This window comes from Amphiura filiformis, chromosome 4 (assembly GCF_039555335.1).
Source record: "Amphiura filiformis chromosome 4, Afil_fr2py, whole genome shotgun sequence".
Lineage (NCBI taxonomy): Eukaryota > Metazoa > Echinodermata > Ophiuroidea > Amphilepidida > Amphiuridae > Amphiura > Amphiura filiformis.
In genome coordinates, this window is record NC_092631.1 from 13,726,717 (window position 1) to 13,742,601 (window position 15,885).

General features: G+C 34.8%; 1 protein-coding gene across 1 annotated transcript; it reads right to left on the reverse strand.

The window, feature by feature from the left end:
- Positions 1-2,143: 2,143 nt before the first annotated feature.
- LOC140150565 (putative uncharacterized protein C7orf78) lies at positions 2,144-8,157 on the reverse strand. Its single transcript, XM_072172599.1, has 5 exons — positions 7,976-8,157; positions 5,393-5,940; positions 4,481-4,577; positions 3,969-4,108; positions 2,144-3,413 (listed from the first exon to the last, which is right to left on the reverse strand). The coding sequence occupies exons 2-5, from the start codon at positions 5,918-5,920 to the stop codon at positions 3,078-3,080; spliced, it is 1,101 nt and encodes a 366-aa protein (XP_072028700.1). The 5' UTR covers positions 5,921-5,940; positions 7,976-8,157; the 3' UTR covers positions 2,144-3,077.
- Between the last annotated feature and the right edge of the window lie 7,728 nt (positions 8,158-15,885).

A 15,885-nucleotide genomic window follows, 5' to 3' on the forward strand; every position in this document is an offset into this window, starting at 1 on the left:
ACACCTGATAGCACATTATGTATGGTATAGTGTGTGTTGCTATCTATCCCTGATAACACAGTATGCACTGTACACTGTGTATTGGTATATACACCTGATAGCACATTATGTATGGTATAGTGTGTGTTGCTATCTATCCCTGATAACACAGTATGAACTGTACACTGTGTATTGGTATATACATTATGTATGGTATACATGTAGTGTGTGTTGCTATCTACCCCTGATAACATGGTATGCACTGTACAGTGTAGATGATTTGATGAGCTATCTACACTGTAGATAGCTCATATCAGATCATCCCAATGCTGCTATCTACTGTAGATAGCTCATATCAGATCATCCCAATGCTGCTATCTACTGTAGATAGCTCATATCAGATCATCCCAATGCTGCTATCTACTGTAGATAGCATATATCAGATCATCCCAATGTTGTCATCTACTGTAGATTGATCATATCAAATCATCTCAATGTTGCTATCTACTGTAGATAGCTCATATCAGATCATCCCAATGTTGTCATCTACTGTAGATAGCTCATATCAGATCATCCCAATGCTGCTATATCAAATCATCCCAATATTGCTATCTGCTGTAGATAGCATATATCAGATCATCCCAATGTTGCTATCTACTGTAGATAGCTCATATCAGATCATCCCAATGTTGTCATCTACTGTAGATAGCTCATATCAGATCATCCCAATGTTGCCATCTACTGTAGATAACTCATATCAGATCATCCCAATGTTGCCATCTACTGTAGATAACTCATATCAGATCATCCCAATGTTGCCATCTACTGTAGATAACTCATATCAGATCATCCCAATATTGCTATCTACTGTAGATAACTCATATCAGATCATCCCAATGTTGCCATCTACTGTAGATAACTCATATCAGATCATCCCAATATTGCCATCTACTGTAGATAACTCATATCAGATCATCCCAATGTTGCCATCTACTGTAGATAACTCATATCAGATCATCCCAATATTGCTATCTACTGTAGATAGCTCATATCAGATCATCCCAATGCTGCTATCTACTGTAGATAGCTCATATCAGATCATCCCAATGCTGCTATCTACTGTAGATAGCTCATATCAGATCATCCCAATGTTGCCATCTACTGTAGATAGCTCATATCAGATCATCCCAATATTGCTATCTACTGTAGATAGCTCATATCAGATCATCCCAATGTTGCCATCTACTGTAGATAGCTCATATCAGATCATCCCAATATTGCTATCTACTGTAGATAGCTCATATCAGATCATCCCAATGCTGCTATCTACTGTAGATAGCTCATATCAGATCATCCCAATGTTGCCATCTACTGTAGATAACTCATATCAGATCATCCCAATGTTGCCATCTACTGTAGATAACTCATATCAGATCATCCCAATATTGCTATCTACTGTAGATAACTCATATCAGATCATCCCAATGTTGCCATCTACTGTAGATAACTCATATCAGATCATCCCAATATTGCCATCTACTGTAGATAACTCATATCAGATCATCCCAATGTTGCCATCTACTGTAGATAACTCATATCAGATCATCCCAATATTGCTATCTACTGTAGATAGCTCATATCAGATCATCCCAATGCTGCTATCTACTGTAGATAGCTCATATCAGATCATCCCAATGCTGCTATCTACTGTAGATAGCTCATATCAGATCATCCCAATGTTGCCATCTACTGTAGATAGCTCATATCAGATCATCCCAATATTGCTATCTACTGTAGATAGCTCATATCAGATCATCCCAATGTTGCCATCTACTGTAGATAGCTCATATCAGATCATCCCAATATTGCTATCTACTGTAGATAGCTCATATCAGATCATCCCAATATTGCCATCTACTGTAGATAGCTCATATCAGATCATCCCAATATTGCTATCTACTGTAGATAGCTCATATCAGATCATCCCAATATTGCTATCTACTGTAATACCCCATGCACCAGTGCCGTTCCTGTATTTAGCTGAGACATATAGCTTAGGCAAGACCAGTTTAATCATCTGGTTTATAGGAATTAACTTAGGCCTATACAATTAAAAAAATAAACTTCATCAGACATTGGAAGTAACATTTATTATTTTAATTATCATATTTACATTTTGTTACATTATATTTTGTATTACATTTATATTTTAATATAAAAATAGACATATCTCCCAAATATATCCCGCAATATATGTTATAATCATGTGAAATTTTTTAGGTCGCTCTTACAGACACACAAAAACAGGGGGCTGATGCACGCATATTTCATGCACGTACAACCCACTTCATACATATATGGACCCCACTCCCCATAAATTATGGGCCTATAATATATATAATGACTCCAATTACGACGCGTATATAAACCGCTACATGGTCAAAACGTAACTGATATATACCAGATTTTTGTTGAGCTAGCTTGCTTGCGTTCCATGTTATCACGGTAAGGCAATTCAAAATCTATATGACAACGATGATCTAAAGCAGAGATGGCAACATTTTTAACTCGTCGGCCAGAAATAAGCAATGAAACATCTCGCTGGCAGCAGATTTAGATTTAGATCTAGCAAACAGAATGTGATGCAGTTTCCAATGCTAAACCTGTTCAATAGTCCAAAACAATGTCTAATTTGAAAAGCCCTGAAGTCTTTCAGACGTTTTTAAACAATTAATGATGTTAGGGGGCCTATCTTGTTTATAAGCACTTAACTTCTATAATTTCAAGTAAAGTGTCTCTAGAGTTGCTCCTTTCAAGTATATTTATGTGATATCTTTAATATAATTTTGACAAGACCAATGAAACAAATGCCTCATCAGCATTCAAACTTCAGTAATTTTCCTCATTTCTTCAAAAGTAACAAGGGCGCACAAAATTCAATGGTGGGCAACATTGCCCAGCCCTGATTCTGAAGAAACCGAAGGCACATCCAGCCGTGCGACATCATTGACACCATAGCGGTAATTGCCACTTTCGTGCATTGGCTAACTGTTATACAGTTTCCGTTGTCAGCATGGACTTCCATGCTATGCTTTTCATTAACTGAAGTCTGAAGATCCGTCAGATAAAGTTTGTAAGGTACTACTACCCGAGCTATCAGACAGTTCCTCCTTTGCTCTAGTTCTATCACGCCCTTGATATTGCGAACTTCTAGCGCTCCAACCCCCTGGACCTGTTCGCCTCCATTCCTGCGCTTCGTGTGCCTCTAATTTTCTTTGAATGTCCTCATGGAATTTTCTTTCTTTCTCCTGTTGTTCCTTTTCTTTTTGTCGCCTTTCCTTTTCAGCCTTTTCTTGCGCCCATTGTTTGTTCAGAGTATCTTCGATGCGTCCCAGCAAGGCCGCATGTGGAGATCGATTCCTTTGTCGATGACGCTGCAATGAGGTATAGAGAAATAGTTTATATTATCATAAGTGACTTAATCAAATCACTTTGATTTGTATTTATTAACTTAAAAAAACCCAAAGCTATAAAACAGCATCAAAAACATTACAAATTTAATAGGCATACCCATAATATTCAACAGCAACATACTATTCCAGAAAAATAGTCCACAATTGCAAATCCTCCGTTTGAGAGCTCATTTTGGACATTTGCATGATTTTTCATTCACTTTTATTGCATTTCCAAGCTTTACAGTAACATTGGCAACTGGAATTCCAGTCGTTTTTTAAAGCAAACTTGTAAATACATTCTTTAATGAAAACTTGTTCTTCTACAGGAGGAGTGCACTTATTTTCAGGAATAGCCCAATCATACCTTGGCCATGTTTACACTGTTCAAAACCAAAGTTAACGTTGTTGTGAATTTGGAAGAAAAAAAAACGCATCAAAAAACGGTTCATTTATTGTCTGTTACTTAATCTTGTTAGAAAGGAAATAAGATATAAATAATAATCAAGTGGAGAAATTTGTGTTTTATATACGTACTGTAAATTCTTCTCCAGGAAGCGGCCATTTTCCTTTAGGTAATATTAAGTCCGGTTCATAAGTAACTTGGGACTCCATTGCTTGGCCCATTTGTCTGCCTTTGAATCTATGGCCTGGAGTCACTGGACGCATACCATGAACTGAAATTGAAAAGACATAGACACAATTATTGTTACAATAATAATCAACTGCATTTTGTAAAACCAAAAATTTCAAAGCCAGAATTATGATCATTATTTATATGACGTTCATTATAAGCTATAGCCTATAGTGCTTGTGAATCTATAGCTGCAGATGCTATTATTCCAGTGTTCATGTTTTTTAATCGGCTAATGTAAATCGGATAAAATTTAACATGTCAGCACACACACAGCCCCCCCAAACAAAACAAAGAACAAATAAAAAACAAATAAAACTCAAAAAACAAAAACAAAACACAACAAACCTACATGCCTAAAAGAACAACTACCAACAATTTCATAATCAAAGGCAAACACAACACATAAACTTACTTGTATCTAAGTTGTTGCTCTTGAAATTAATGTTGTAGGGGTCATGATTGTCGGAGGTGTCGAATTCTGGTAATCCTAGTGGTCCTAATGGAGGGTACTGAAAAGAAAAACATTTAGAGGAATTAAAACATACATAAATATAAAATAAATTATATTTATCGCTAATGACAAATTAAAAAATGAATGCTCATTGGCCCCATTGTCTATTAAAGGCCCATTCAGTAAAAATTATCAAAATTCAGATTTTGGTACCTTGGTCATTGTCATAGATGTGTTAACATAGCATGCTAGTGGTCCAGCCGAAAGCTGTGTATTTAAGACAAAATGAGCTATTTACACGAATCTGTCATTTATATACTGACCTAAATAAATTAGCTACATGTATTTGAATAGGGTTTCACCTTAGTCAACTCAATACTGCTATTTTCTTTGTTTTTTGGCAAATTTTTCATTCCAAAATTGCAAATGATAATTTGAATGACTTATCCTTCACTTTTAAACATTTTTTTTTTACACTTGCGCTGGGATCATTGAATATGACTTTAACCATTCGCACGCTATGTTTTTGGGTTAGTTGGTTTTGTCAACAATATTTTTTGCTTATTATTGCTCTTTGGGTAGTTCATGCCAAATTGTCACCCTTGAGCATGTTTATATGCATTTTTTCCTTTTCATAGCGCTTTGTTTCTTCATTAAAAAAGTCTGTGTATTATTATTATTATTATATAATAATAGGGGTCAATATGTAACTGGTCAAATGTTGCCAAAACCCAAGTATTCTTTTGGTCAAACAGATTTCGGGAAAAAGGAGAATTTTTTAGGCTCTACTGGTATCAAAACAACAACAACAAAAATACTCTGGATTTTGATGAAAATGTTCTCAAACAAGTATGATTTGAAAGATATATTTACCTGTCTAAAATCATGTTGTTCAGGATTTGCATATTTTTCCTTCTGGTGCATGCCTTCACTGACAAACAAACACTTTGCCTCAAAGGAATCCAATATCTTAAATCTGTTCACCAGCTTAGTACTTTTCGGTCTCTCTGGTTGCAGAGCTTTTGGAAGAGACACCACTTTCTCTTTCTTCACTCGATTCTTATAGTGTCCCGGATATGTCCCGTATTTCCACGGTTTCATGCTTTCCTGTGAGTTTCTTTTTGGTGGTTTTGCTGCATAACTTTGCGGACAGAAATTTGGAGGAGGTCTCCGCCATATGTCATCTTCTTGGTGAGGTTTACGGATGGTGTAAGAGTCACTTCTTGTTAATAAAAGATCTTGACCAGCTTTGAATTTACTTTTGCCAGGAAAACTGAATTCTTTTTCGGCGTAGTTGGTGTTGCAACTACTGGCAGTTCGGAGAGGCGGGAATTTGCTTCTTGCAGAGGTTGTTGTACTGTTTGGCGTCATTGAGCTTAGCTGGACCTTGGCTGTAGTCATTGTAGGGCTTTTACATATTTCTGTAATAAAGGGAAGACAATTATTTTAATTGTTGAGATGGTACAATTTGGTACGTAATAATGGCAATGCCAATGATTTGCATTGTTGTAATTAAGATAATGGAGTTAAGGTGGTACTACACCCCCTGATAAATTTTGTGACTAATTTTTCTCAAAAATTAACTATACACTGGTATATTATATGTATATTATAGGGGCAAGGAATCTAATTACTTCACTGAAATTTCAGTGATTCATGACAAGCGGTTCATATATATTAAGAAATGAGATTCTAGCAGTTCCTCTTTTCTTATCATAAATAATGCACCGCTTGTCTTGAGTCACTGAAATTTCTGTGTAGTATAAACTGGATTCCTTGCCTCTATAATTAATATACATAACTTTTGGTACCACTGTGTCATTATTTTTTGAGAAAAATACAAAAATAGTCACAAATTTATCAAGGGGTGTAGTACCAACTTAATGACCATCGTTTTGCTAAATTTACGAAGCTGAAGTTGTTTTCTCGATTGTTCGTACATATATATTTCTGTAATAAAGAAGATAATTAGGCCTACTTAATAGAATTTTAAAGCCATAAATATAGGATTTTTAAAAATTAGATTGGTCAATTTTTCCAAACCTAATTTCAAACCTAAGTCGATTAAGCCAAATTCATATTTGTGTTATTAGGGCAACAGGGCAAGTTTGCCTTTAAATCCCCCATAAAACACCAACGTTTAGCGGCTACATAATAGAATTTTAAAGCCATAAATATAGGATCTTTTAAAATTAGATTGGTCAATTTTTCCAAACCTAATTTCAAACCTAAGTCGATTAAGCCAAATTCATATTTGTGTTATTAGGGCAACAGGCCTAGGGCAAGTTTACCTTTAAATCCCCCATAAAACACCAACGTTTAGCGGCTAAGACAGTAAGTGAGTTTTCTTTTATCTTAGGCCAAAAAAAAAAGAAGGTTTGTCTCAAAGTTCAAGCAGGCATTTTGTAAAATCGTGAGATTTGGAAAAAAAAGAAATGCAGAATTTTTTTTATTTCAAAAAAAAAAAAAAAATTGTATAGTTTTTCCAGAAAAATTCGGCAAAATTCAGATTTTTTTTCTCCAAATACCATGAAAAAAGTCAGGAATAAAAAAAAATGTTTTCAAACCACTTGTGAGCTTTGAGACAAATCATTATTTTTTTTGGCCTTACCTCATTTAATAGTTTGTTTAAAATGAACAAAAAACTTTCCCGACAGTTGTTAACAATAATATTTTATAATATTTGGAAAAGAATAATTAAATTAATATTTCACCGAAATCATATATTATCAGGCTATAGAAATTTAATGAGATGGTACAATATTGTAATTTGTTATTCAATCTGTTCCAAGCCATTTTTCGAATGTTGTTAACTAAAAAAAAGTATTCGCTATCTTGTATAACATTTTTTATAGCCTACATGTTATACCCGGCCATTCATGGAAAAATTGTCCTAGAACAACTTTGACAGCTTAGATATATATTACTATATTAGATATACTTGACCAAAACAGATAGCTATATTTTGGTATATTATATATAGAACTAAGTAAGTGTAAGTATTCCCCAAATATTGAATGGCGAATAACTTTTCTCAACAAACATTCAGGAAAATAAAAATGACTTGAAACAGATCGAAAAAAACACACCACCGAACATTATAGTGATTTAGTGACCGACGGGGTATATTAGAACACGATCATGTCAGTAAATAAATATTTTGTTCTAGGACTGAATATTTGGACCAGGGATACAATCACACACTTCGTTTTCATGAACTGACGACAATCATCAAAATGGCCCAAAAATAAATGACTACTATATACAGTACTATCATTGAAGACTGAGGTATATAAGTAAACTAAGACTATTTATGGAGAATGGTATTATTTATCTCTCTACTGTCATGTCTGTGGTAATGTTGACCAAAGATTACACTAAATAAAACTAAGTTGTAGCTGCTTGTATAGTCTTACACCAAACCTTTATATGTATCAAAAATCAAATGGAACTCACCTTCAAATGCAGCGAAATGTACAATAAGTTTTAGTTGATGATCCTGTCACTCTTTGAAGTAAAATAAGACAACTAAATTTACTTATTTTGGTAACAAACACCCGATGAAATTTAATCTTGATAGGCGATACTCATCGGCAGGAAGGATATAAACACACACACACACGGTCTATTGGTTACACTGTACACATGGGTAGTACAGGACCTTTGGTATCGGGATCATTGTTTGGTGTTGTCATGGTGACAACAGGTGCCGTATACCACCCTGAGGGCACGCCATTTTCTTGCTGGGATTTAAGAGGTATGCAGGGGTTAAATTATACAATTTTTGTTTGTTTGTGGCCTTATTAATCATGTGTAATGTAAATACTATACATTTCTGTAGTTTTTACAATAATTATTTATCTATATAATAGTCCATCCGTTTACATCCGTAAAAGGAATTAGTTCATTCGTTTAACATGTAGCACTCCCCAGTCCCCACTTCAAAAATCGATCGGTCCATGTCCTAACGGGACGTTAAATGATTGAAGATCAGAGATGAAACGGGAGGCACTAAAAGCACACGGGGTAGAAGTATGAAATTGATTATTATGCTGATGTTTATCATAAAGTTACAATGCATATTTCTGTGTTCACAGCACAGACAAATATACAAGCCATGGGTGTTTTTTTGTCAGAATGCATTAAATTTGCTCTTTTTTTTTTGGTTGGATCAAGTTCACACTTTTAGTATTGAGAAATGAAATATTATTCTAAATAATATTATAGGTCTACTACCACAATTATTTTTATGAAAACTGCGGTAGTATGATAATAATAATATAATAATAATAATAATAATAATAATAATAATAATAATATTCATAATATTCATATTAAAGGAGGATTTCGTGATCCTAGCATCCTCTTTTTATGACATTTTTCAGTAGATATCCACGAAAGAAGCTTATTCCCAAAATTTCAGTTGATTTCGATTTTGCGTTTGCGAGTTATGCATGATTTAATATGTGTATTACACTACTCCATAGACAATGCGTTGTAATTTCGTTCTGGTATACCAGCACGAAATTCAAATTTCACGATATCTTTCTTTGCTAAACGAATTAATCTGCAAGAAATATTTTGTACATAAACATTAGGAAACCAGAGGTTTCCAGTGATATAAAAATCTCAACTTTTTTTGAGAAAAGTGGGGGGATGATGCTGTGGATCACGAAATGCCCCTTTAATAGTGATTATAATAACTGTAAATAAATAAATAAATAAATAAATAAATAAATAAATAAATAAATAAATAAATAAATGAAATTAATAAATATATACATAAATAATGACAAACAATTCCCCCCTATTACGAGGCAATAATTCAAAATCTATGCATCAAATTTTAAACCTGAAATCATAAAAGACTGATAATTGTAGTATGATAATAATGTTATGTAATAATAATATTCAATATTTGATAATAATAATAATAATAATAATAATAATAATAATAATAATAATAATAATATTCATAATAATAATATTCATAATAGTGATAATCATAATTACTGTAAATAAATAAATAAATAAATAAATAAATAAATAAATAAATAAATAAATAAATAAATAAATAAATAAATAAATAAAATTAATCCATCCACACTCTACTGGTGGAGTCCAAACCATTAGCAAATCAAGCCATTAAGCTTGTTCTAATATCGTCGACAACTTTAAGTGATCCAATGTCGCCGCCTCTAATTGTAATTAACTAATAGGCTGTGTATCTCCTTCATGCGTGTCACCAGAGAAGCGGAAGAAATGCATCTTGAACCTTTGTTCTATATTAATAGGCTATATATTTAATACAACGTAAAGGTCATGAGTAAGATCTAGATAATACTTAGGCCAAATAAAAAAATAAACATGTTTCACGTCCCCTCCCGCTTCCTTTTTTGAGGTTTCCTCAAATATATTTTTATTTTTTGAAATTTAGCTATAACTTTTCAAAAAATATATTATTAAGATACAAGAAACATTTTAGGAAGGTTTTGTGATCATTAGAGGGGGTATAACTCCCAGAACAACAAATAAAAAAGGGCCTCCTCCTTTTTCCAGGCATTATTGTATATGCTAAAACAGCTCTAAGTATGGGTATTTACACCAATTTTACGATAAAAAATAGAAAATAAAAAGCCCCCTCTTCCTCCTTTTTTCAAAAACCCGGACGTGAAACATGTTTTATTTTTTACTTGGCCTTATATTTAGATACCATAAAATTTGAGTCTTTGTTTATATTTCTATGCCAAGGTACAACCTTTCCATGTTTTTGTTTTCTATCTTCCATTGAGGCCTATGCCCATCATATTTGCAAATTTGAGTTGCATTGCTCCAGCGGTTTTGATAGGCGAATCAAAAACGTGTATAACATTATACTGATATTATATGGGTATACACCAGTCACCTCCAGTCAAAGCACCTTTACGGCGTTCTCAGGAGGATATCAACCAAGTACAATTACATACCGTAAAATGGGGTAACTTCGGTCAGCGGGGTAACTTTGGTCGGTCAAATATATTTTTTTAAATGGTCATATTTTCGTACAGCAATATTGTTTTTAGTCATATTTGGTATCAATTTGTTAAGAAATATATTTGGAAGAAATAATAGTCGCTCATGTCCAATTTCCTTGAAATTTACGAAAAAATCGGGATTTTTGACCAAAAATGAGCATTTTTTGACATTTTTTTCAGAAAAAATAAAAATCGATATTTGTGAGCAAGGTTGTGTGCTTGATTAATTTTGCAAGGGGTCAAATGTCACCAAAAATAACAACTTGCCCATAGGCCTATACAGCGAAGATCAATTTTTTTGATTTTTTTTTCTTCATGGAATGTAATACTCTGCCCAAAGTTGTCCCAAATGCGGGGTAACTTTGGTCAGGCTATTTTCAACCCCTAGGACACCCTTACAAAATTATTAAAATATCTTTTTCAACTTCAAGGTGTAGAAGGGAACCCTAATGTCATTAAAAAAAAGAGATAATTAGAAATGCAGTGGGTTTTGTTTGGAAGCAGTGGTTTAAAAACTCTGAAAAGTGCCCAAAGTTACCCCATTTTACGGTATAGGGTTCAAAGGCTACATAAATAGGCTACGTACTCAGTGTTCACACATACCACGATCACAATCATTCAACATAACAAGTGTCAAAATTATAGTTTGTGTGTAAATGATACACTCAGATGTTATCTATACTGAAGACAGGACACGTAATGTGTAATAGGATACGACAATTCTTTTATAATTGAAGACAGCTAGCACATGATACCTTTTGTATGCTATCTACTGAATACGGCATATAATGCTATAATATAATGAAGACAGTGATCTCAGCAAAAGTGTATAAAAATTACAATTCTGTATAAATTGCCTAAAAGTAAAGGACAAATCATTAAAATTATCATTAGGTATATATTTTTGAAATAAAAATGTTGGCAAATGAAAAATGAAATTATTACATTATGTGTCATTTGAACTTGAATACTCCATAATAAAATATATCAAATTTACTTCATGTATCTACTAGAGATTGCACATGATACTATGTGTGATATGATAATGATATATACTGAAGATACTATGTGTAATGGGATAATGCTATCTACTGAAGACATGATGTTATGTGTGATCTAGTAATGCTATCTACTGAAGACAGCACATTATACTATGTATGATATGGTAATGCCATCTACTGAAGACAGCACATGATGCTATGTGTGATGTGATAATGCTACCTACTGAAGACAGCACATGATGCTATGTGTGATAGGATAATGCTACCTACTGAAGACAGCACATGATGCTATGTGTGATATGATAATGCTATTTACCGAAGACAGCACATTATACTATGTATGATATGGTAATGCTATCTACTGAAGACAGCACATGATGCTTTGTGTGATGTGATAATGCTACCTACTGAAGACAGCACATGATGCTATGTGTGATAGGATAATGCTACCTACTGAAGACAGCACATGATGCTATGTGTGATATGATAATGCTATTTACCGAAGACAGCACATTATATACTATGTATGATATGGTAATGCTATCTACTGAAGACAGCACATGATGCTTTGTGTGATGTGATAATGCTATCTACTGAAGACAGCATATGATGCTATGTGTGATAGGATAATGCTACAAGGGGCGGTCAATAAGTTTGTAGAACAAAATACTTGAAAGAGTACTAGCCAAATTATTTCTATCTCACTTTTGAACATGGTCATTGCATATGAATTTTTCTTGAAACATTCTAGACTATGTCATCTAAATGCTTAGAACACAATATGGTTGTTTTAGTTATCTGACCTATCCGTCGTGAATGGCAGCTTGACAAACTGAGAATAATGCACAGGACACAACCCGAGAACAGACCCATTCCTACCATCAACCTTCTTTACTTGATGGCTTGCCTCAATTTTGCTATCAAAATTGTATGATATGTACCTATTATTATACTTTCATTTGGCAAATGATCTGTCATCAAGGCTCTCCCTGAATCTCAGAAAACAGCGATGAAGACCTTGGACCTATGTGACCGAGTAATGATCTTCTTAGGGGTGGGAGATCCAGGTGCTTCCACTGAATGGACTCATTATTCCAGTGATTAATGTATGTCTTATCACCTTTAGCTAAATACTTGTGTCGGTCCTCATTTTAGGTGTATAGCAGGTGTGGACCCGATCAAGTCAACTGGCATCATTTTTTTTGCATGAAGATTCACGGACCTCCATCTAGAAGACACTCTGGAATACCCAAATGTTAATGGATTTTATTTTAAACATTTTCATCGGAGTTGTTGTACTTTGTGGCTATTTCATCGTTCTTGTTTGGTTCTTTACTTACTTTACTTTTTCAGCCATTATCAATCCACTGCAGGATGAAGGTGTGATGTGCCCTGAGGAATTTGATTTAATTTAATTATTTAACTTTGTTTACAAGCTGAAAGTATATTTCATGAGATGGGAAACCCCCTTGTACGTGCAAGATAATGGTGTGGAAAGTCATTTTGGAATTCTACCAAATTATTGTAAACAAAGTCAGATCTATGTTTGGAACTTGGAAATCCCCAGTTCAGTATATTGCACCATAGTCAGAAAGAACCCCAGGAAGTGATGTAATGTGAAAGGTGAATGTGTATAATTAATATTGGGAAATCCCAAGATTGCAGCAATGTTGTGATTGAAGTAATGGTTTATTAATAGATGATGGGTTTTTTGCATGAGTACTGATATAAGAAGCTGGAGGCTTTTGTTGGGACTTTACAGAATGCCATGGGAGATTGAGATATTCCACATGTGTGTGATGGTCTTCGTGCTTCAATCAAGAAGTACATTTTAACCAGTTTATATAGCCGAATAATTGAGCTAATTTTAATACAGCAACGAAGAAGACAGCGAGCACACAAAAGTGCTCTTCCTCATCAAAGGATTAAAAGTTCTTCTGTCAAATTGCTGGAGTTTGCTGGGTTTGTGAAGGCCACGTATCTGTCAAAAACAGCGGAGCTGTGTTAAAAGAAACCTGTTCCCTGGAAAAGAGTGATTGGTGAAAGAAACACCATTTTTGGAGAAAGCAGCGCAAGGAGATATATTTGTGGAGATAGCAGCGCAAAGGAGATTGGAGGAAGCATCATCATTTTCGTATGAGGATTTTATACGCAAGGATTTATAAATGCAAGTGTACTATGGACTTCGCTGATTTTCGCAGGACAAGTGAATAAGGATATTACATCAGTCGTCCAGAACATTGCAAGAACTCTAGAATCACCAACAAGAAGACCGCTGGTTAAGTACCGATAGAATAAACCTGATTGTGTGATTTTATTGTAATTGTTGTTATATGTACCAAGCATACTTTGTTTTCAATTAAAGACTTAGATTATGTTAGCTTAATCAAACAGTGTATTTGTGTTGTGCATTCGTGTGAGTTCGGGTAAAAGGTGATTTTGGCCTTGAGTCAAGCAGGACTCGTAACAAAGGCCTCAGCATGATGTCTCCATGTGTCTCTGTTTTGTGCTTGTTGGTACCAGTTCACTTCTCCCCAGTAGTTTTGCACCTCGTCCCTCCATCGCTTCCGTTGGCGTCCTCTATTTCGCTTCCTCCCATAACGTCTCCAATGTGTGAGTGTTGAGCTCCAACGATTGTCTTGTCTGCGGCTGATATGGCCGGCCCAGGTCCATTTTCTGCTTTTGATGGTTTCTAAGCTGCTCCCTGATCCATTTGTTGGTTTTCCTGTCCTTGTAGGTGATGTTTAATATGCTTCTTTCCATGTTGTGCTGGGCTGCTGCTAGTTTTCTTTCCATTTTTGATGTTAAAGTCCATGATTCTGGCCCATATGAAATAGCTGGGAGGATGCATTGGTTGTACACCTTTCTTTTAAGGCATATTGGAAGATTGCCTTTCATGATGGTGCTGACGGTATCTTCCAAAGGCTTGCCACCCGGCTTTAATTCTCCTTCGAATTTCAGAGTCTTGGTGTTTGTCTCGAAGAGAGAAGCGTTGTCCAAGATATATATATTCCTCGACCTGCTCAATTTCAACCCCTTTTACTTTCACTATCTTTGGGACTGTTTCTAATCCTATCATGACCTTTGTTTTCTTCATATTCATTTTTAGTCCGGTTACCCTGCTTGCCTCATCCAACTCTTGCAGCATTGTCTCAAGTTCATTTAGGTTGCTAGATATTGTGACAATGTCATCTGCAAAGCGTAAGTGACTCATGTGCTCTCCGTTTATGTTGATTCCTTTCTTGCTCCAGTCGAGTGTTTTGAAAATTCCTTCTAGGGTGGCTGTAAAAAGCTTCGGTGAGATAGTGTCTCCCTGACGCATGCCCTTCTTTATCATAATTATGTCACTGTCTTTGTGCATTTTGACTGTGTTGTAGCAATCTGAGTAGATGTCTTTGAAGATCTTCAGGTATGCATAACTGAACTGGTTTCGACAGAATCAAATGCCTTCTCGTAATCTATAAAAGCTACGCAGAGTGGAATGTTATACTCCTGGAATTTCTCCTTTAGTTGTTTGATGGTGTGGATGTGGTCCATGTTTGAAAAGCCTTTCCTGAAGCCTGCCTGTTCCTTTGGTTGATTTCCGTCTAGGATGATTTCAAGTCGGTTTGTTAGTAACCTTGTATAATATGTATATGTATGTTTGGTTCTTTATTTATTACCAATGTCAATGTACCAGCCAGTATAGCATTAATGGTGACGTCAGCAAGTCTTTTGGACCTTGGATGATCTTCAAGGACGCTCAAGTTCCATTCTTGAACTCTAAGAACCATTTCGTTGCTGTTGAATATCAAGGACTTCATTACCATTTACAACAACTGTACATTGTTAAATTTCATTTGAGTTTTCACCACAGTCCGGAGAAATTTCCATGATGTGATGTGCCCTGAGTAATGTGATTTGATGATTTATCTTTGTTTACAATTAAAATCTATGTCATGAGACATTTGAGGGATTCCCCTCTCAGCAAATTGAATGGATAGCTGGCACTTCCCCTTTTCAGTGTGTTGCACAATTGAAAAGTCCCCTGAGATTGTAAAAGGAAAATGATGTAATGGAATTCCCCTAAGGAAGTGATGTAATGAGAAAGGTTAATGTTATAATTAAGGCTTGGGAATTTCCGAGATGACATTTGGCTATTAATATTGGGATTTTCCCCTTGAGTCAAGTACGACTCATAACAAAATCACATTTTACCCAAATTCACACGAATGCACAACACAAATACACTGTTTGATTAAGCTCACAAAATCTAAGTCTTTAATTGAAAACAGAGTATGATTGGTACATATAATAACAATATCGCATATACAATAAAATCACACAATGACAGTTTTACTCTATCAGTACT